At 36.6% G+C, this 22,728-nt stretch overlaps 1 protein-coding gene across 4 annotated transcripts in view; it reads right to left on the reverse strand.

Annotated features, from left to right (window-relative positions):
* Positions 1 to 8: 8 nt before the first annotated feature.
* C1H12orf4 (chromosome 1 C12orf4 homolog) overlaps positions 9 to 22,728 on the reverse strand; it is a 27,768-nt gene continuing 5,048 nt past the window's right edge. Inside the window, exons 2-14 of one of the 4 annotated variants that reach the window (XM_035312397.1) lie at positions 21,281 to 21,473; positions 20,853 to 20,998; positions 19,473 to 19,654; positions 16,840 to 16,939; positions 16,624 to 16,745; positions 14,440 to 14,546; positions 13,626 to 13,823; positions 9,984 to 10,112; positions 8,796 to 8,864; positions 7,025 to 7,227; positions 2,896 to 2,953; positions 1,608 to 1,675; positions 9 to 571 (exon numbers count right to left, since the gene is read on the reverse strand). In XM_035312397.1, the coding sequence (XP_035168288.1) occupies positions 479 to 571; positions 1,608 to 1,675; positions 2,896 to 2,953; positions 7,025 to 7,227; positions 8,796 to 8,864; positions 9,984 to 10,112; positions 13,626 to 13,823; positions 14,440 to 14,546; positions 16,624 to 16,745; positions 16,840 to 16,939; positions 19,473 to 19,654; positions 20,853 to 20,998; positions 21,281 to 21,458 (1,653 nt within the window). In that variant the 5' untranslated portion in view covers positions 21,459 to 21,473 and the 3' untranslated portion in view covers positions 9 to 478. Of the gene's footprint in view, positions 572 to 1,607; positions 1,676 to 2,895; positions 2,954 to 7,024; positions 7,228 to 8,795; positions 8,865 to 9,983; positions 10,113 to 13,625; positions 13,824 to 14,439; positions 14,547 to 16,623; positions 16,746 to 16,839; positions 16,940 to 19,472; positions 19,655 to 20,852; positions 20,999 to 21,280; positions 21,479 to 22,728 lie in introns of those variants that run through there. The other 3 variants (XM_035312405.1, XM_035312386.1, XM_035312413.1) reach the window with 3 other exon arrangements.

A 22,728-nucleotide genomic window follows, 5' to 3' on the forward strand; every position in this document is an offset into this window, starting at 1 on the left:
AGTCACTGTGAGCTTGGAAAGACAACTGAGAATAATTTTGATACAATTTGTCAAAGGAGACGTGTAACAACTTTTTTTTTTTCCTTTAAATGTCACCAAGCCAATTCAGAAAATGTTTTTAAATCCAAGCAATCTGAAGCCCTTCCCTCCCCCCAGTCCTAATTCTACTGTAAGTCTTATTCCTACCAAACTACGTGAATAATTTCTGTGGATTACATAAGACTAGTTACATTTCATGTCTTTCAGAAAAAGGTGAGGAATTCAACATAAATGCTGTGCTGAAACAGAGAGAGACAAAAATAAAATGCTAACATCCAAGTGCAGAAAGCATATATCTTTTTATTAAGATGACATTATTATTGAAATTGCAACAAATACCAACACAGGGTCATCAGACCTTGGAAAAGAGACATTTCCATACAGAATCTCCATAGCCTCTTCCTCTGTCAACAGGATATGTATTACTGCTGCACAGAATTCAGTGCTTAGAGGTTAGAGTCAATGTAGAGGATACTCGGAAGATTTGGGGAAGCATGTTACTCAGTTGGTAAAACATTTCCTCAGAAATTGTCTGGGAGAAGGAGGGGAAAAAGAAAAAAATAAAGAGATACAGCAGTGAGCTTTGGCTTTTGGCTATAGTTTGGAAGAACTAAATCTCTTTAAACTTTGTTTTTTTTAACATTTAAAAGAGTGTTGCAGTTTTTCAGAAGGCCAAAAAAATTGCTTTCAAAATGTATATTATAATTCTATTTAATTCAATCAAAATAAGAAGATTGACCTAAAAATCATGTTTGCATATTTATGGGATATATCTGTTTCCAGTACATTTCTTGTTCTAATAATTGATTATTTCTGGCTAGCAATATCAGGACAGTGCTGTTCATTATCTACAGGCTATCTGAATTCCAGCATCAGATTCAGCTTCAGTTCATTTATTCTTGGCTTCCTCCTTGCTCAGCAGTTTACTACTTTGTCAACAAGTATTTGCTGTTTCTTTCATAACACAATTCTGATTTTTTTTTACAGAACTTCTAGCACCACTTTTTTGGAATAAAAACAAAAGAAAAAAATAACAGCATATAAAACACCTCAGTGTTGGTCACATTCGCAACATTTCCTGTTTCTGCAAATCAGTTAGAACTCCAAATTAAATCATTTCAGAATCTTTATTACAATTAACTTAAAACATCTAGAGTAATTAATGATTTTGTGGAAGCATGACTGAACTCCGTACACTGCAATTTTCCAACATGCTCAACGGTATGACTAACAAAAACCTAACATTATATAATGCAAGGTTAGTCCCAACTCTTCTGAGAAAATAAGAGAAAAAAAAAAAGTATCTTTTTCTAAGGTTCTGTATTAACCATTCATAAAGGTGAACTTCCCAGTTTGCATTTTCAGCATTCTCAGAAGATATTACAGGGTACCCAAAAATATAAAACCATTTTATTCCTGTTTTGTAAGCAAGGGATGAAACCAACAGTGATTAGGTTTAAGCTCAAACTAAAAAACAAGGCACAGCAAAGAAATCAAATCTAGATCTGTTGACATTTAACTTCTTGTTCCCAGTCTCCCAGTTTAGATACAAACTTGGTTTAACGTACCTGCGGTACCAAGAATTGTACAGTCCGAGAAATTCCTCCATCCCATGAAGCCATTTCCATCATGAAACCTAAAAAATAGCATTCATATTATATTCATTACCTATGCAAACTTCCCCCTCAATTACACTGTTATCAAGAAATGAGGAAGTTTTCACATACAATTAGGATTTTAACTGCCTTAACTAGGGATATTGTTAGTCACATTTAAATCAGACTTGGCTGATCAACTGACTGAAATCTGATTTAACTGGAAAATCTAATGAGGAATTACTGAGAAAATTGGAATACCCTTAAAGAGAAAAATAACCAGGTGTATGGTACAGCAGAATACTAGCCAGCAAAAGTGAGAGGTTTCTCCAAATATGATTATTAGGAGTTTTTTCAATAGCTTGCTTTCATTGAGAAGGAGCTTTTTTCTTTAGCTCTGATGTGATCACATCCAGATGAATGAGTGCAAGACAATATCCAGTTGCCAAAAGGGTTTTAGCCATCTGGCGAGAACAGAAACTACTTGGACTTACATACATAGAAAATGTTTAGTGCTCATTGCTCAACTCATCATCATTTGGCATTTTTATGCTAGCATTTCCTAACTATAACCAATGAACTACAAGGTCCACAGAAACACCTTAGTGACAAATAAAGATACTTGGACAAATACTGGTATAATGAAAATGGTTACATGGATGATATTCCATTGTGAATCACTAAAGGTCACAACAGCAAGAGGTTCCTTAAGTAGGTGGTAGAAAGAACATTACTAGCATTTTAAATACTCTAAATGACTGCTGTGAGTGTTTAAGTGCAGGACACAAGAATGCAGTAAGCAGTTACACAATTCGGAAAGATAGGAAATGACAGTCGAATCATGATGACTTTCAAGCAAAAAGGTGAATTAGCATATAAACTAGTCTTGAAAAAGCATAGGGAATTGTCACTGAGGAAATTAAAATACAACAGACACTGGAAAATATACTGTAGAGAACCACCTGCTCCTGCCCTACTTCAGAGATTGCTCAGAAGCAGTAATGGCTTTTTCTTTCACTGTCTATGTAACAGTTGTGAAGATATTTTCAAAACATTTTTAGTCTCCATTCTAAGTGTGAGATTATTTCCTGATGCTTAAAACAGTCCCACAATAATAGTTAATAATTTTAAAGACAAAGTAGAAATGTTTTAACAAGTAACACGTTACTAATTTTTTTTTTTTGAAAATATACAGCTTGAGCTAAGGCTGGATGTCATCAAATGTAACACTAGAAATGAGCTGAAGCATTTACTAACGTACCTTTAACACACTTGAACACAAGCTCTGCTCTCTTTAAGCACCATGGAATGGTCATTTCCTAAAAATAAATGAATAAATGAAAAAGGTCCAATGCCCATGGATTTACCATCAAGAGCAAGAGGAAAATTATTAAAAATAATAATTTATTACCATAAAACCCTATTTTCCCACCAGGTATCCAAGCAGCATGACAGACCACGATGAGGGATTCAGTTTTCTAAAGTACTCTAGACAGGTGGTATGTGTATATGTGTATGTATATATGTACATACACATACCCCATATATACAAATATGTAATATATATATATGAACATAAAAGCACAGCCAGTGCTTATTGGTATGAGAGCCTAGTGTCTGAACAGCCTATATATTTTTAAGCTGAGATCAAACAAACAAACAAACAATCAAACAAACAAACACACACCATCTCTCTTGTAACTAAGTTTCCCCCCGCATCTGGTAAAGGATGGAGATTTTCCTTAGTCCTCCTTTTTGTGTTGATGTATTTATAAAAACATTTTTTGTTATCTTTAACAGCAGCAGCCAGACTGAGCTACAGATGAGCTTTGGCCTTTCTAATTTTGTCCCTGCACAGCCTCTCAACATCCTTAGAGTCCTCCTGAGTGGCCCGCCCTATTTTCCAAAGATTATAAACCCTCTTTTTTCTGCTAAGCTCAAGCCACAGCTCTCTGTTCAGCCAGGCTGGTCTTCTTCCACACCTGCTCATCTTTGGGCATGTGGGGACAGACCACTCCTGAGCGATTAAGATCATAGAATATTCCGAGTGGGAAGGGACCCGTAAGGATCATAAAGTCCAACTCCTTGCACCGCACAGGTCTACCCAAAAGTTTAAACCATGTGACTTAGTGCACAGTCCAAATGTTTCTTAAATTCATACAGGCTTGGTGCAGTGCCTACTTCACTGGGGAGCCTGTTCCAGTGTGCAACCACCCTCTCAGTGAAAAATCTCCTCCTGATAATCTAGTCTGAACTTTCTCTGCCTCAGCTTCACCCCATTCCCATGGGTCCTATCACTGGTGTTTACGGAGAATAGGTCACCCGCCCCTCCACACCCCCTCACGAGGAAGTTGTAGACCACAATGAGGTCCCCCCTCAGCCTCCTCTTCTCCAGGCTGAACAGGCCCAGTGACCTCAGCCGCTCTTCATACGTCATCCCCTCCAGGCCCTTCACCATCTTCGTCGCCCTCCTCTGGACACTCTCCAACAGTTTAATGTCCTTTTTGTACTGTGGTGCCCAGAACTGCACACAGCACTCAAGGTGAGGCCGCACCAGCGCAGTGTAGAGTGGGACAATCACTTCCTTCGACCGACTAGTGATGCCATGCTTGATGCACCCCAGGATACGGTTAGCCCTCCTGGCTGCCAGGGCACACTGCTGGCTCATATTCAACTTGCTGTCAACCAAAGATTTCTTTCTTGAAGAGTGCCCAGCCTTCCTGGACTCCTCTGCCCTTCAGAACCACCTCCCAAGGGACTCTGCCAACCAGTGTCCTGAACAGTTCAAAGTCAGCCCTCCGGAAGTCCAAGACAGCAGTCTTACTGGTCTCTTCCTGACTTCGCCAAGTATAGAGAACTCTACCATTTTGTGGTCACTCTGTCCAACACAGCTCCCGACCACCACATCTCCTACCAAGGAAGTGTGCCAACTCCAGCATTTTTCATGATTCCATGTAGCCATTTCGTTCCCCAGTTCAGTTTATATTAGATTCAGTGCAATGATTAGACATTAGGACCTCAGTTGTCCTAAATTTGAACTTGTCTATTTTTGTCTTTTTCAAATATCAAACCCAGTTTCCTTCCTTTACTGAACTTAATGATCAGAACAGGAAAAAAAAGCAAGCAAACAAACAAAAAAAACAGTTTTTGTTGTTGTTCAAGTCACAAGAAAAACTAAGGAAAACAGAAGCCCAAATTTTTTTCTTGGGGATGAGAAAAAAAAAGCATAGCTTAATATGAAGGCTAAATAACAACAAAGTGTAACAGCTTCACTGAGACTGCTACACTCATCATTTTTGTGAGGTTATAAACACTACTCTTCAATCCATAAAAGAAAACCTTTGGGAAATACACAAAGCAAACTCATGATGAATGCTTGCCACAGTGAAGCATGCAAACATCTCTGCAGCTGTGCTCCTGGTTAACCACTTTACAAAAATGTTTTTTATGTAGGTGGTAAACGCAGATTCAAAACTGGAGCTGCTGAAGGCACCAAGTTCAGGTTAACCTTCGGAAATCTGTTGTTATTTGCTCTTCCCTCAACAACAAGTTACAGACTTGTGTGTTTCAAATGAGGTCAGCCAGCTGCAAAACACTAATAAGCGATGCTGCTAATGCAATTCACGCAGTTCAGTTTTGACTCAATCTATGCCTATCATACAGGTCACTTTCAGCTTACTCCACAGATACTTAAAGAGCTTAATACTAAAGATAAATAATTTTACCAGGACTTTTTAAGAATCCAGCATCAGACAAGCAGATAAGTCATCAGTTTCACACATTTGAGCCACAACACCTTCTTAAAAGCCTAGTGAACACCTAGTCTTGTGTTCTATTTGTATTTTAAACTTGTTAGTTTACATACATACATTGTATGTATGTATTTCAAAGGGATAAAAAAAAAAAAAAAGGTTAATGTAGTCACTTGGAAACTTGATTAAGAGAACAGCTCTACAAATCTCTGAAACAAAGTATTTGGGTCCCGTTAATAACTCAGGTTGCTGTCCTGCAAGTTGACTACTTGCATTTGCATCCAAAAAAAGGTGTTAATACCAAAGATGCAAAAATATATTTTTGAAATAAAATCTATTACTAAAAGTTCACATTTTGAGGCACATCTTTTAGAATCTTCATTATTGGATACTTTTAACATTGCTGGAACTTTCACAGTAATAGACCCCAATCTTGCAAATGGGATCCAGTTCTACATGGTGTTCGGATAAAATAATGTTAAAAAAATCAGTTATTCCATCTATTAAAATCAATCTAAGGATGAGCCTTTTTCTAGCTATGAGTCAGGCACTTTCAAAGGAGAGGCAGTCTTGAAATTGGTAAGTGAAAAACCATTTTTTTTTAAGAAGAAAAACAACAACATAACAGATTGCAGGTAAACATGCAAAGATATAATGAATAGCAGCATTATCTTATTTCCTGATTTCTTTTAGTTTGTAAATTTGTCACCTAAAGAAGTGTGGCATGTGGCTGTACTTTCTGTCTGCTGGTTCTCTCCCCACCTCCATTTTCTTCCCTGCCAGTATCTTTTGAAGCTGATCTGACAGAGGAAAGATTGTAAATGATATTAAATTATAAGTTTACTATGCATTGTGAAAAAACTACAGTTAAGTAAGGAAAAAGTTCTACACACTAGTGTCCCACTGAAGAAAAAAAAATACAGAAGTTCAGCACAATAAGCACACTTATGTCACCAGTGTATGTGATATATATCACTTGAGTCTCAGCAGCATGCTGCTTCTTGTCCAGCTGGTACATGGGGGGCTCAGGGGCAGAAACTAAACATGCAGATAATTAGGGCATGAATAAAGAGACCATTCAGAGCAAAGGTGAAATTTGGTTACTGCTGCACAGGGCTGAGGTGATAAAGAATGGTGTTTAGGGGTGCAGAATTCAAATTTTCTAAGAAACCAGGCTTTGCTAGCACTGCTGCTCATAAAAAGTTAGTTTTATTTTTTTTTTCTAGCTAGAAGCAATTAAAATTTGGATCTGCTATTACTATTATATCAGCATCTTGCAAACTATAGTTTCTAAGCAAGAGTTGTTGCCACAAAACATCTTTTTAACTTCTAAAAATGTAGTCAGTCCTATCACCTCTTTCATTAATACCTCTGTAACCGTGCACTGAACGGGATCAAGGAGAGATGGAAATAAAAATGAAGAGGTTCAGCTGACTGAAATGCTTTTAACTGGTTCAGTTCCTTAACTCAGGTCACTATCATTGCCAGCACAATGATGTGGCAGGAGCATGTGACTGGGATAAATTGCTCCATTTGTCTTAAACAAAAATGAGACATTCTTTCAAGAAAAAAATAAAAATAAAGAAAAACGTTGCACCTTAGAAGCTAAGAAGAAAACAAAACTTTAAATTTACTTACTTCTGACATATCATGTACCAACAGGAGAGGAATGCTAATGGTAGTAATGTCATGTGTGCAGCAAACTTTGAGAATGTTTCTGAGTCCCATGATCGCAGGATCCCGAGCAGTTATGTTTCCAGATCTTACGTTATCATCCACACAAAGGTGAAACGCAACATGAATTTCAGAAAGATTTGAATGGCGTGTTATGTAGAATTCCCCTACAGAATTACATAAACCAAAAAGGCAAGGTATCACAGTAGTTACCTATACTGAAACACAATCGTTATGCAATGTAAGAATAGGGTCAGTAAGTTAAGACAAAAGGCAATACAAGTAGACAACTGATCAGAACATGTACATTAGGAGATACATAAAAATTAGAAACTAACTGATCTCTCTTGGAGTCACTCTCTTGGATCATACACTTGGAGTATGATTGTTTTACATTCATCCTACACTCACTTCCCTGCTTTGATGAGTTTCACAAGCATCAGGGACACCTGGTGTAATAAGATGTAACAGTGCCAGAACAAGCGGATACGATCTATAAATAGCATGAAACAAAAAAACAAACACACTGGAGGTGTAATACTCAAAATATATAATGTAAGCACTGAATTGCAGACAGATGTGGGAGGCGGAAGTACCAAAAATGGATGCATTAAAATAAAGGATGCGAAAAGTCTGTGGAAAAGGATAGTGGGTTATACAGTAACAGATACATTCTAGAAGACAAAGGTATAAATGACCTGTAGAATTTAAAACAATTCATAGCAATGGGAAGATTAGTTACACAGCTGCTTTCAAGAAGACATCTTGTCAGTGAGATTTTTAGGCTTAGTTTTCATTTATCAAAGATAAAAAAGCAGCAAATGGGCAGTGAAATGTAGGTCTTATCTTTCTGCTGAGAGCAAAACATCTATACTGGAGTCAACAGAAAAGCAGGTATACAATACCACTACTGTTCCAGTCAACAGATAAGCATCTTCCTTCAAACCTATTTTCACTGGCAATTCCAGTTAAGATACTGCCTTTGCACTGCAATATCTGAAGAATGGGTACGTACTCCTTCCTGATGATGGCTACGGTAATCCCCAGCAATGTCCATCTAATAGTAATGATACACATGCCACTGCAGCAAGATTTTACTGGGATTTATCTATTAAGGATCCAAATGGATTTATAATCCACTTACATGACCAAGATCTAAGACAACCATGAAAGCAATTTTAGGAAGCCCTCCTATTACCCATGGGTTGTATGGATTTATCTCCTTCCCCTGTGCCTCCAACTGTGCATTCCTCTTCAAACTGCACAGCAGCTTTCCTTGCTAAAAATCACAGTATATACTAAAGATATTCCCTCTTTTAGAGGAATGCATTCTTACATTCTCAAAGTTAAAATACATTCTAAAATGCTTTACTGGATCAGAACAGTGACATATATAGTTATTTTCAAAGTTATTTGTTATTATTTATGTTTTTTTTTTTTTTCCCCAGGATCCTCAGAGATCTTTTTATCTCCCCTCAAATTCTGAAGAGAAATTTTAAGCATAGAGAAATGATTTGCCCCAAAGTCATATGATGCGGTGGCAAAGCTGGGAATAGAAACCAGATGTCCTGACACCCAGTTCTCTGCCTTAGCCACAAGAACATCCTTCTCCTCTGATTGAGGTCAACTTAGGTTTAGTTTATAATTTATGTTCTGAATTTAGAGCCAAAAATGTGCAGGTATAAAACAAAATTTGTTCTAAGAAGAGGGGGGAAACCTCTTCAATGGAACTTACCTGGTAAAATATTTGACTGGTTTCGTTCAATATTCTTGGATTTATCTTCGGTTCCACTTTCTTTATTTCCTGTATATAAACAAATACCACAGATATTAAACGTATCATGCATTAATCATGCTTTGTCATACAAAATGTACTGAGATGATATCTAGCTTGAATTTTCATCATAAAGCTGGAAAAATTTGGGGGATGGACAAGAATTGCTTCTGCCGACTTCCATAAACGCTAAACTGATTATCAAATTATAACTAAACTTACCAAATTATAACCTTTCTTTTTTAATCATCCTATGATACCTCTTCATTCAGACAAATGGAAACACAATGTTCTCAAATAGAATGCTCAACTTTCTTAATTACCCTCACAACTACATACTGCCTTGCTATTGCTTTTTTAATAATGCATATAGTTAAAACAAGTTTGTTCCTAGTATTGCAAGGAAAATTTTAACAGAAATTTACATAAATCACCAATATAAAAACAGCTTTCGCTATTCTCCTTAAGACTACAGCAATACGCAGATTCCTAAGAAAACTTGTTTCGCTATGTACTCTTATGAATCTATTCATATTACTGACGTATTTAAACCACACAAGTAGTTCTTTGCAAGAAAAACAAAGCTTCATGATGTACTAGTACTGCCTTAACACCATGTGGTCAGAAAATTTCTATGCCATCTGTAAAAATAGCTGCAAAGTAAACCATTCACAAGGATTTGGTCAGTACTAAAGAGTGTACACATTTAGTCAATTTATTACTCCATTTTTAGTACTCATTTATATGGAGGGGAATAAGTCATAACACATCTGCAATTTTTAAAGCTTTGTATTTATATAGAAAAATGAAAGTCAAGTCACATAAGTCCATGTTTTCACCAGCAATTTAAGCTGCAGAGGAAAGTACAATTGCCCTACACATTTCCCATGCTGCTAAAGTGTGATCAGAACTTAAGGAGTTTTTTTTTCTCTAAAGGTATGTCTATTATGGAATCAAAGACATCGTATGGACATGCTGTCTATGAACACAGGATTTCATGCAGACCTCTCTGAGTTAACTGACAAACCAGAACATCACATTTTATAGATTTGTAGATATGAACAAAAGTGAAATCAAGTCGCCCATAGCCATAAACATTCTACCGACCACTATGCTATTTCAAGGAAAGTAATTTTGGTTGTCACTGACCATGACGTCTTTTCGACTTACTGCTACGCTGTGCTCTGGCCTTAAGTACAACCTTCTGGACAATTTCAAGTTGTTCTTGAATTCCAGGAAAATGAAAATCCGTGCATTCTTGGCAAACAGTTGCAAAATCTAGGAAAAAATAAAGATGTAAATCCACGTCATACGGATGTGCTTAGTAACATTACATAATGCTGTTATACAATTCAAGAAAAGACAGATACAACAGCAAAACAAAACAAACAAACAAAAAAAACCTGCTGCATTTTACTTTAAGTCCTAAAAAAAGCATTACAGCAGAAACAAAGTGTTTTTTTAAATAAATGAATTCCTTGGAAAAAAAAAAAAAAAAAAAAACAACTTGAACAGTGCTGTTATTCTTCAGATAAAATCATCCATACAAAAAATAAACCTGAAAATAACAGCAAGAATCACAGAATCACAGAATTCTAGGTGTTGGAAGGGATCTCGAGAGATCATTGGGTCCACTCCCCTTGCTAAAGCAGGTAAAACATACATGCATTATATGTTACCATCCTTTAAAGTGCTGATGCCTTATTAATAACAGTCCTTCAATCTGTGATGCTTTATTGAAATATATATAGTAGATATTTCCAATAGCAGCTATGGCAACCCAGTTTGTTTTGCAAAACAAGAGCTATTAAATTCATAAACAGCATATCTGGAAAGTTGGGATTACAGTTCTTTCCTCATAGTTCTCAAAACAGAGATCTGAAAGCTAAAGAAAAGTGCCATAAGCTGAAAAGATATGCAAGTTTCTTTTCCTGATAAGCAATGTCAGATGTGGAAAAATTAAATTAATAATTAGGATCATAACATACTGCCCGTGTGATGGGTATTCTAAGCTCAGTATCCTGATGTCCAGCCTTTTCTCCAAGCAAGTCAATGGCTGCCAAAACAAGCTATTGTCAAGAAGATGAACTATACTAACCAATTGTGACTTACTTACTTTTGAGGAACCTACTTGGATCAGATCCCAAAGTACTTAATGTACTTTGATTATCTGAGGATCACCATGTAATCCCATGAACAGGCTATGATAGGAATAGGCAGGATATAAACAAAACCTTGATATCTTTTATCTTTTTACATTCTCTCTATCACAAAATTTATTTTCAAAATGCTTTATTAAGTTCTGGTGTCCAAAATCAAGGGAAGAAGCATCTCATATTCTAAAAGATTGTGTTTTCTGTGTTTATCAAGATAAACTAAGGTCAGGAAATATTTTATTTGAAACAAACAAAGGAAAAGTCTCTTATTTAAATCAAAATTAAAGTTAGTTTTAGTTTACCATTTGAGTGTGCCATACCTACTTAAAATCTGAGTTACAGTAGCCCTACAAAGTCCTAATGTAAGAGGCTTGTGCTGGGTAATGCATAAATACAAAATACATAAGAAGACTATTCCTCTAGCTTACAAAAACGAGTCTGAATTAAAATCGGGACATTGCAAGATCATAAAAAGTTTAACTTCTGTTGAAAGCTGTTTTCCAAATACGGGTCCAAGTCCAATTTCAAAGGTATATTTTACTAGTCATTGTTTAGATATATGAGAAACAGTCTACCCAGAAAACATTGCAGTCATGGTTTTCAGTCTTGCAAACATCTCACATGTATCCTGAACTTTGAGCCAAACTGAACCATCTTTGGATAATAGATTCACCGAAGACACAACATCAAAATGTTTGTAAGACAACTGAGCTAGCAAAATATACCAAACAAGAAGCACATTCACTAGGGTCCTCACAATGGATCTAAACAAATTAGGTCAAACAAGTAAGTTGCAAAACTTGGTAGGACTGCACCCGCTCTCCATTTAGTGTTTGCTGAGTGATTGATGTTGCTCAAAACAATGCAAAATACTTGAATAAACAGCATAATCATATGAAGCTCATCTATACCAACCTTTGCTAATCTCACAGAGATTAGAGTGATTCTAGGTCATCAAAAAACAAAGGCTATTAGGTTTGTGTTTTTCCATTTTAAGACAGAAGCAGAAAATTTTCTATACTTTTGTAACCCAGAAATTTAGACTACACACGGCATTACCTCCCTATTTAAACAAAAACATAAATGTATTATTTAAATGTCTTCTATTATAACATTTTTTGCAAATGTTATGAACTTTTGAACTCCCTAGCACATTTATGTCTTAACAGGCCTTTTTGTACAGAGAATGGTTTGTGGGTAGTGCTTTTGCAACAGACTTAACAATTTTAAAGCAAATTTTCTTCTCAAAGGTATTTAGTACTGACCTTTGCCAGAAGGTATCACTCTCACCAGACAGTACATATAAAGAAATGTACCCAAACCTCTGTTGCTGCCTCTAGTAGTTTGGGGTCTTAGCACAACCAGATGTTCATTGGTGGTTTAAAGTAGCATATTTGATTCAGAGGAGCAGAGACATTTTTAAATGCAACATTTTAAAAAAGAATGGAGGCGCAGACAGCTGTGGAAAGTGCTCATGTTTAAGTTTGCCAAAGTCCGTTTGGAACTAAGAGGAAACAGAAGTTACTAAGGATTACATTTTATAGATTGTCATATAGTCCCATACTTCCCCCCTCTACTTTCCCCTTTGCTGAGGCTGCAGTATCTAATTTTGTGTTTAGAGATACTATCTAAATGTGTTTTCTCTTGATTATTTATGCACAAATTTTCACTGTTAATTTAAATATTTAAGCAGTAATAAGAAAAAAGCGATGGAAAATGAGTGCAAGAGTGAAATAATAATGTGAGAATTAAACTTCAAAACCATACACAGAACAAACGCAACTGGAATTTTAATGGGTACATTTCCCTCTCCTTATGACAAGCCTGATTCCACATTATTTTCAGAGTGCACCAAAGCCTACTTTTTCCTCCCCTTTCCAAGAAAATGCATATTAGAATGATGACAAGTAATATTGGCTCTAGTCAAAAAGACATTTCATATGTAAATATTTAGGTATTAAATTTCAAGAGGAAGATGGCAAAGTCTACAAAGTTGTTCACAGAGAGCCTGGGTGGCCAAAATTTGAACAGGAACAAACACACGTGTCATTGGTTAGCTTTAAAACACCATCACAGAGACCAGTTAATCAAAAGATGTGCACTTAAAATTGCTATTAATCAAGCTTTCCAAGAGTAGGCAATTAATACTGCTATTACACTCCCATTGTTCCCTGTTAATGGAAGTTATGGTTAATATAGATATTTAAAGTAAATGTATAAATATGCTACATGCTTATCAATTTTAAAACTTCATTTTGAGTATTTCATTTTATGGCATATTAACATTAGAGAGTTAGAAGGCCCCACTGATTATCAGCTAGTGTAAGACAAGCAAATTAACATTAAAGCGTCCACTCTAACACCTTATTTACTCAAATGCAAAACCTAGTACAGAGATACAAAAGTTAACAGCATATCAGAGTTCAAGTTATCAGAGTTCAGAGTTCAAGCACAACTCGGCCCCCATTCTTATCCATCTCGTTTTGCTTTTCCTACCCTTTTGTAATACCACATGCAATACATTTACTCTAGTAAATTTAATTTTACTGGGAATACTTTTTGTGAGAGAAGACAGCAAGTCTCTAAGAGTGACGCTGGCTTTCACTGACATGATATACTCCATCAGAGGACTCACCTCTTTTGATGCCACTGTATGAACTGATACGATTATCTACCAGTAAAACCAGGCCACAGAGGGAAGTTGAGTAGAGAGACATTGCAGTTTGAAGCCTGTGAAGCTTTACTCCACTTCGATGATTACGCTTATGTTTACAGAAATCCAGCATATCAGCTCTCAATAATCTCAAGTTATGCATGGTCTTCAACTGAGCTCCTGTACCAAATATAAATGATACAAACAGTATCATTAAATACAATGGTATTTAATACAAACAGCAAAAGATGAAACTCATGATTATTATTAAAATGACCAAAATGTTCCCCTAAGTTTTATGAAAAAGACAAAAGGAAAGTATAACCAATAATACTTGTACAAAGTAAGTTCTTAACCATATATGCAGTTTATATGCATGTCAGCAAATTACAAAATAAAGACTACTTGAGTGCAGTCAAAACAGATAGCATAAGAAATCTCTACTACATGAACAATACTAAAAGAAAAAAATTAAGCATCTATTTTCTGGTTAACTTTTCTTGGGAACTGAATTCAACACCCACATTTTAATTTATTAATTGCTATGTGTATTGATGTTAACATGTTCTTCTATACTAGTCACCTTGCTAAAGTGGATAAAAAAGTGCTATTAAAATGTTTTCCATCAAGTAGGTAGACACTGTTTGATACAGTTTATGCTGTACTGTACTTCTCTCCCAAACTGTATATAATAAATACATTAATAGTTAAATATTGTAAATAAAACACGGCTAGATGCATAATTTATTAGCATCTGTCATTGTCTTTGGATTTACTGTCAGTTTATTTTACTTACCCAAGTGAATGGTAAAGCTTTCTTCTAAAAGTCTTTGCTCTTCATAAATTCTTCCATTTCCTTCCACAGATTCTCTCAATTGACTGGGCTGAACCTTAATTTCATCACTAAAATAATGAGAAACCTACTGAAAAGTGTATACAAGCTTTTGCTGACAATGAACAATGTATTGCAAAATCTATCCAAAATTTTCTCAGCTAGTCTGTGGAAGCCAAGAAACTAAACCTATTTGAATGAACTCTACTCATCTGAAATTTTGCCTTTCTGGTATGTAACACTTCATCTGTATACTAGCAGGAAGAGTAAACTTCACTATTAGATTTATATCACCAGGCTTCTTTGTAAAGCATTTTGGGATTGAGCAATAAGAACCACAATACCTAGTTATAGTGAAATGAACATATAAATACAAGGGAAAAAATCTCAGTCTATTTAGAACACACAAAACTTTATTTATGAAGGTCCTGGATATAATATTCTTTCTACCTGCCTCCCCACACACAGAATGGGAGGTTAAAAAAAAAAAAAACAAGCAGTCTCATTGTTTTTAAAGTGTCTCATTTTCAAAGGTGTTTCATAAAAGATTGTTCTATGAACTTGCAAGAAATTTCACTAAATGCAAATGCCCAGTTATGAGATAAAGCTGAGATACACTGCTAAAATATACACACAAAAAAGATACATGTTAGCATATATAAAGATATATACATGAGGATACAAAAAGATATATACACACAAGCAATTATCTGCCTATCTTCAAGCTTCTAGTTGCCTTATCATAGACTTTGTGTGTATTACTTTCAAATGCAGTAGGACCTATAGTTTTCAGAACTCAGAGAGACCACACTTTCTAAAAAAATACTATCACTTCACATCTATTAAGATGAATGGAGATCTCCAATACTGTGCATCCAAAACTGTGAAGTCCAAGCATCCGCTGTCTTTCTCAGAGGTACTTGCCACTGGACCTTTAGCTATTTCTTCCGGTTTTCAGTTCTACGTAATTCCACCTTGGCCTCATTTTACAGTAGAAGAGATTCACAGTGACAAGAAGGAATGACCTCTGTAATTGTACTATCTTTAAAGCCTCATGAGAATAAACCAACATGAAAACTTTGTGGAAAACTATTTCAGCTTAGAATTTGAGCAGACTGAGCTTAGAATTTGAGCAGACTGTCACTATTGCTATGAAGTTTTTACCTGGTCACTGATTTAGAAAGAGGTTAGCTTGCTCGTAAGCTATGCAGTCCTAGGAACATATTCTGGGACTAACCTGAAAACTGCAAAAGACTTCCAAAACACAGAAATTCAGACACAGTCATGAGGAAAGTAGTGAGAAATCTACATGTATACTATCTAACGTATTTCCTCTCCTCTCTCTCTCTTCCCTCATGTTCCATACACTCTGCTTTCTTATCCCAAAAGTGAATGCTTACGAGGAAGTGATTAAGTATTTCATATTTTATGTTTCATGACATTTTCATCTTATTACTCACATCCATTTTATGCAAAAGTGTAATTTTCCCCATAAATCCTTTCTGCAGCCATCTAAACAGTCCACTCAGGCTCTTCTACTAATGAGACATGAAAAAGCATCAGGTTTTACTCCTTTCATTTTCCATATAGTAACGAAGGTGGTAGACACTAATGATACAGCATAGGGATCTCCTCAAGTTACACATTCCAATTTCTTTACTATGTCCTCTATAAGAAAACAACTCTCACTATAAGTTGTCAGACTGAAAGACTCCAAATATTTTAGCTGTACAGTTATGTCTACATAAAACATTAAGAAAGAGGCCTGTAATTCAAAATTTGTGACACTGCTACCACTTATTAAACTTAATTATTCTGTGTAATATAATTATGTGGTAACAGAAAGCATTATGAAAAAGTGTTTAAAAAAAGACAATGTAAAAAAGGCAAAACAGGAGGAAGCTCCATACAGATCAGGTTGTAATTTAGTGTATGAGAGCATTTCTTTGTACAGAAATGTTGTAAAATGTTACACAACGAAGAAAGGTCTAAAAAGAAAAAAAATAGATATTTAGTTATGATGGTTTATTTGCCTTTGATTCTCTTGGATTATGTTGTTTAAATAGCTATTTTGAAAGAAAGAGTATATAAAACCACGTCTTTTGAATTAATAGAGGCAGCAGTATATGTCACCATGGAATTAAATACCTGATTGAGCTGTTGTTGGGATTCTTAAGGTCCTGATGAAGTTTTATCACCCATTCCTGATACTCCTGCTTCTGGATAGCACTGGACTGTTTTAATTCATTGGTCCATTTGTTCTCCAAATCCTAACAAGAAGACAGACATAATTTGAGTGTTTTGGGTTCTCTTTTTAAGGCAATTATTTGTGTGATGTGTTCTAGTTCAATGAATTTAGATTACCTGCTGAGATTCAAAATGCTGAGCTGCTAATGAATTTACATCTTGGTCTGTCAGAGATTTCCCTAGCTCCTGCATCACCTTATCCATTTCTGCTCCTTGTCTGAAAGGAAAGCAAATGCAGATTTACAAATAACACTTTCAAGAAACTGGCAAAGGAAGTGCTGTCAGCGTGCCCTTGCAACCCAGAAAGCCAACGGTACCCTGGGCTGCATCAAAAGAAGCATGGCCAGCATGCTGAGGGAGGTGATTCTCCATTCTCCTCTTCTACTCTGCTGTTATGAAACCCCACCTGGAGTACTGTGCTTAGCTCTGGGACTTCCCCCAGAAGAAAGATATGGACCTGTTGGAGATAGTCCAGAGGAGGGCCACAAACCATTCCATGGTTCTGTAGAAAATTCAGCAAATAGCTGAAAGATATGTCATGAAGTACTTTGTCCTTCTGCTTTTTTTTGGAATCAGATTCCATACATTTCAAGACTTCCTGCAGAGATGTTCACAAGATGATGACAGTTTCTCTAGATACTCTAATATCTGGATCACTTCACTATCCTTATTATTAGAAGAGTTTTAACTAATATGTGATCTGAACTGTCCTGGCTGAAATTCAATTACTGTGTTTTTTTTTGTCTATTTTTCTACCACGACACAGAAAAATCAACAGCTCTTCTCAACAGAAGCATCCCTTTACGCAGGATGGACTGGGGGAGGGATCTAGAGGACCTTACAAGTGGAGCGTTCTGACAAGTCCAGTAGGGAGTATATGACAGTGCAATGGATGAACTGCATTTTACAGCAGCTATTTAGTCAGACACTTAATGTTGCCAATGTTAGAGAGGAGTTCTTTATTTTGCTCCTTTGAGTTAACAATTTGATCCAAAAATAATGGAAAAGTAATTGGACAAAGTAAAAAAAAAAAAAGTAAGTTTTCAGTCCCAGAACCTGAAGTATATTTTTCTTTTACTGAATGCAATTACAAACTAGATCTGTCAGCATTTATGCTAAGAACATACATATTTTCAATTTAAAATAGCTATTAGTTTTAAAAAGCAAGTCCTGTTTTTTTTTTCTTTTGATTAAGGATGAATTTTAGAGTCCAAGAGATATATCAAAATTTCTAGATGCTAAAGCCTGTTCAAAACAAGAAGACCAATACAAGTTTTTAACTCTTGTCCAGGCTAGATACCATAATCCAGAAACAACTGTTATTTTGAAATAGATTTACTCGATCTCTTGCCTTTTTTTTTTTTTTGCCACCAAGCACAAATGATGCAGACATGGTAACCACCAGGAAGAAGGCTAAACACACTTATTTTTAACAGCCAGATGAGTTTCCAACTCAAGCTATATTCAAAAAGGGGAGCTGTAATTGCTAGGCTGTCTTGCTATCATCAATTCATCCAAATATCTTGTCTCTCCTTTGTCTTCCTTACTGTCCCTGGCTTCATTTGTTTTTTGTATTCATCTTATCTTTAGCAATGAATCGATTTACTATAACAGAGACTTAGTAATGAACATCCACTAAAGAAATTTGAGTGTCAGGGATTCCAAATCAGCTCCTGTGTAAACAGAACATTATCTTCACTCAAGTGGGATAGTCTCAGCTGTCATCAAAATACAAACTTTCACAGTTACAGCAAGTAGATATAATAAATTCCACTGAAGTCAATACACAGCTCTATCGTACTAGAGCTGTACAAGATTACTGCTTTTAATACTAAGTGCTATATATACTATATACGTAGTTGAGAAGAGTCAGTAAAAAGCAAAAACCATTATGCTTACATCACTGAAACTTTTATCCCCAAATTAGAGATATTTAAGATTCAGAAATATTAGAAAGAAACTATGTAAACAAATATGTAAGATTCATTCTGGAAGTACACTAGAAAGAACCTACATAAACAGGTATATAATGTGAGCTTAAAAACAGAGTACTACCCCTACTACCCCTTAGAAAACATACCTACTAAGGATATTTTGGCATTCACACAAGCATTGCCAGGGTTCGTTGCTAGTACCTATACTATATATTTGTGTCCATTCATTTTTTTGAACCTACTTTACTCCGGGGGGGGGTCGAGGGGAGGGAGGGGGGAAGAAATTAAAACACACAATGTATGTGCTCCTCCTTGTGGACAAAGCAGCCAGTTGCAGCTTTTCAAGCTTACTAGGGAAACCACAGACTTTTACAAAATTCTTTCCAGAGTTTCTGAATCAAAGTTTGTTCAGATCTTTTCCTCATCTTTTAACGTTGTGTAACTCCCAATTTCTTATTTGAATTATTACAATAACGGCAAAAAATGGTACATACTTAAACTTCACTATCTAGATAACCTTAGCACTTAAAACATCGATAGGAATGGAAACGAAACAGAAATGGAAATTAAAATGAAATCTGAATTGATTTTTTTTTTTTTTAAATCAAACCTTGTATTAATCAGATGAGCTTTGCTTTTATAATTTTCAGTGACTGAGGAGCTGACCCTAACAATATAAACTAAGTATTAAGTTTAAAGAGGGAACACAGAACTAAAATACAGCTTACATTGACAAATACAAATTGACATGCATTATCATACAAGTTGTATGCACCTGTATTTTGTAAGACAACTGAAGAAAAGAATGCAGAATACCTTTCCCGTAGCTTTTTCAGTTCCACATCTCTCTCACTTATTAATTCTGAGATGCTAACAAAATAATTGTGTTCCAGGTTTAACAGTGTTTCAGAAGCTGGAGAATGTATCAGATCATGATAAACATCTGCAAAATCTTCATCCCAGCTAGTTTCTTCAGGTTTTGCATACTCTAATGTTGTCTAAAAATCATAAGAGAGATGTCTTTAAAGTCACCATATAAAATATAAAATAATGATCCCTCATAATGGGGAGGCAAAACCAACTGGGCATTCACACTGATGCATGTCCTTCAACATACATGAATTATCTCCTTCTTAATTTGAGCTGTCTGTATTCTGCTTTAGCTTTTATCATTTTCTCTCTTCCCATATTCTCTTTCAAAGCAATTAGCAGCAGAAGCCTTATGGTTTTGCCAACAGTGAAGAATCACCAATTTTCACCACCAACGTGAAAAGAAGAATAATTTCACACTTAGTATTTTAAGTATTTAAATTGCTGTCAAAAAGTAAATCTGCACAATATCATTTGCATTTGATGAAGTTTAGATAGGGTCCAAAACATTAGCTGTGCAACACAAAATATCTTACTAGAAAGGAGGACCAAACTCTGATGTCACTACAATGTGATCAACAACGACTTAAGAAAAACAATTTTTAATTAACAAAGAATGACCCAGAGATGCCAGTTCAGCAGGCTCTTCTATACTGAAATGATCCTTGTATCTGCCTTCATTCTCAACAGGTTCAGATGATAAATTTAGATGGTAACATTAAAGAAATGTCAAGAAATGATAAAATCATAATCCTTGCACTGAGGCAAGATCTTAAATAATTTTTTAGAGTCTGCCTAACCTATTCATAGTAACCTTCAGAGCAGAAGAGGGTAAACTCTTTCAATGATTTGAAACATTCCTGTGCTCACCCAATGCACATTTTTCCTTCTTAAATATTAAGCTAGTTTCATTTTATTCATATTCATCAAGGCATACGATTTGTTGACAGTTTTATTTAGGAGATTTCATTGGTACTTTTGAGGTTCTGGATGGGATCAAAGCAAATCTTATTAAATTCTAATGTATTATAACTCTTAGATCTAATTTTGTTTGACAGTCACTAGCTATTTTACTTTTTTTTTTTTTTTTTTTTAAACTCTACTAAATTTTTGCCAGTAATGAGATAAGTTCAGGAAAAAAGTGACTGATAAGTTCCAGGGTGAATACCTAATAATCACTTTGGAATAAAAGGAAAAAACATAAGAATTGTAAAAATGAATTTCAGTGTAATTTTGTACCTTCACAGAAGTGATTATGTCTGCATACACGTGCACACACACACACAAAGCAAATTCTGAATATTATTTTTTCAGCCTCAATCTTACCTCTTTATAAGCTTTAGACCACGTGTCTGCCAGCTGGTTTATGTCTACTTTTCCTGATTTCACTGCTTCCAGAGCCATTTCAGCTTCTCTATCATAATCTTTTATAGTTTCCTCTTCTATGAACTTACTAAGAGATTGCTTCAGGTCTATTATAACAAACAGAGAACGGCCCGTCAATAAAACCATCTAAGTGGAAGTATCAGCAATCAACTAGGAAACATACAAACAAATTTTTCTGAAAACCTATTACTTAGGCACTTTCCTTCTAGTACTGATAGCCATTTCCTTAAACATTTAGCTATTAAAAACAAAAATTAAAACATTTCTACTAAGTACCTTTCTTTTGGTTTCTTCAAGTGTGGTGTAAAAGATACATGGGCATGAATATATGACGCTAAAAATTCAAAATTTAAAAATTCAAGTCTTACCATTTTCTATAAAACATGGCAGATTGTGCAGAAGCATTAGACGTCCATGCAGATGACTAATATTTTCTTGCACAGGAAATTTAAGGGGCACTGTAAGCACTAAATGTTGATTTCCAGCATTGAATTCATACACATAGTCTCTCTCCCTAACGCAGATGTTTCCTTTATTAGGCTTCATCTTAGAGCTGATTTCCTGAATTAGCAATAAAATTTGCATGAGTTAAATTCTAGTAAAATAATAAACAAATATGCTAACAAAAAGCAAGTTTTGTTAATAATTAACATTTTCTAGTTTTTAAAACTTTAAAACCTGCATTTTTCATAAATAGTCATCTCATTTTTGACAACTGCATTGGTAGGAGCTGAAGCACAAATGTTAGTTTCCAAAACAGTGAGTGTTTCCAAACTGTAATTGAGTGTGTTGGTGTATGAATTAGGATAATTACTCTCATGTGAAACAATACAAAATTCTTGACTTAAAGGCAGAATCAGGACAGCAGGAACCCACATGAACAGCTACCTTTAACTGCAACACTGTGACTGATGACATGCCTATCTCAAAATCTGAAACAGCTCATTGTGCAGTAGGAATTTATTTCTTCCTTTCCACTTCCACTGCTGGCAGAGTGGAAGAGTAAGAAAAAGAAAGACTAGGACCTGTTAGAGCGAGTCCAGAGGAAGCCACAAGGACGATCAGAGGGCTGGGGCACCTCTGCTGTGAAGGCAGGCTGAGGGAGTTGGGGTTGTCCAGCCTGCAGAAGGCTCCAGGGAGACCTTATAGGGGCCTTCCATTACCTAAAGGGGGCCTGCAGGAGAGCTGGGGAGGGACTCTCCGTCAGGGGGTGCAGTGATACGACAAGAGGAATGGCTTTAAACTAAAAGAGGGGAGATTTAGATTAGAGGTTAGGAGGAAATTCTTCACTCAGAGGGTGGTGAGGCAGTGGCACAGGCTGCCCAGAGAAGCCGTAGACGCCCCATCCCTGGAGGTGCCCGAGGCCAGGCTGGATGGAGCTGGGGGCACCCCGGGCTGTGCCTGCCCCCGGCAGGGGGATCGATGGGGTCTGCAAGGTCCCTTCCAGCCCCAGCCATTCTGTGAATTTAAACCAAATCCAAACCGCTTACCACCACCAACACACACCCCAGGGCAACCCAAGCTAAGCCGCGGCCGGACCGCGCCCGGCCGCAGGGAGGAAGCCGGGCAGCTCCGCTCCCCGTGCCGCCGCTCCCCGTGCCGCCGCTCCCCGTGCCGCCGCTCCCCGTGCCGCCGCTCCCCGTGCCGCCGCTCCCCGTGCCGCCGCTCCCCGTGCCGCCGCTCCCCGTGCCGCCGCTCCCCGTGCCGCCGCTCCCCGTGCCGCCGCTCCCCGTGCCGCCGCTCCCCGTGCCGCCGCTCCCCGTGCCGCCGCTCCCCGTGCCGCCGCTCCCCGTGCCGCCGCTCCCCGTGCCGCCGC

The sequence above is a fragment of the Oxyura jamaicensis genome, chromosome 1, assembly GCF_011077185.1.
Source record: "Oxyura jamaicensis isolate SHBP4307 breed ruddy duck chromosome 1, BPBGC_Ojam_1.0, whole genome shotgun sequence".
NCBI classification, from domain to species: Eukaryota; Metazoa; Chordata; class Aves; order Anseriformes; family Anatidae; genus Oxyura; species Oxyura jamaicensis.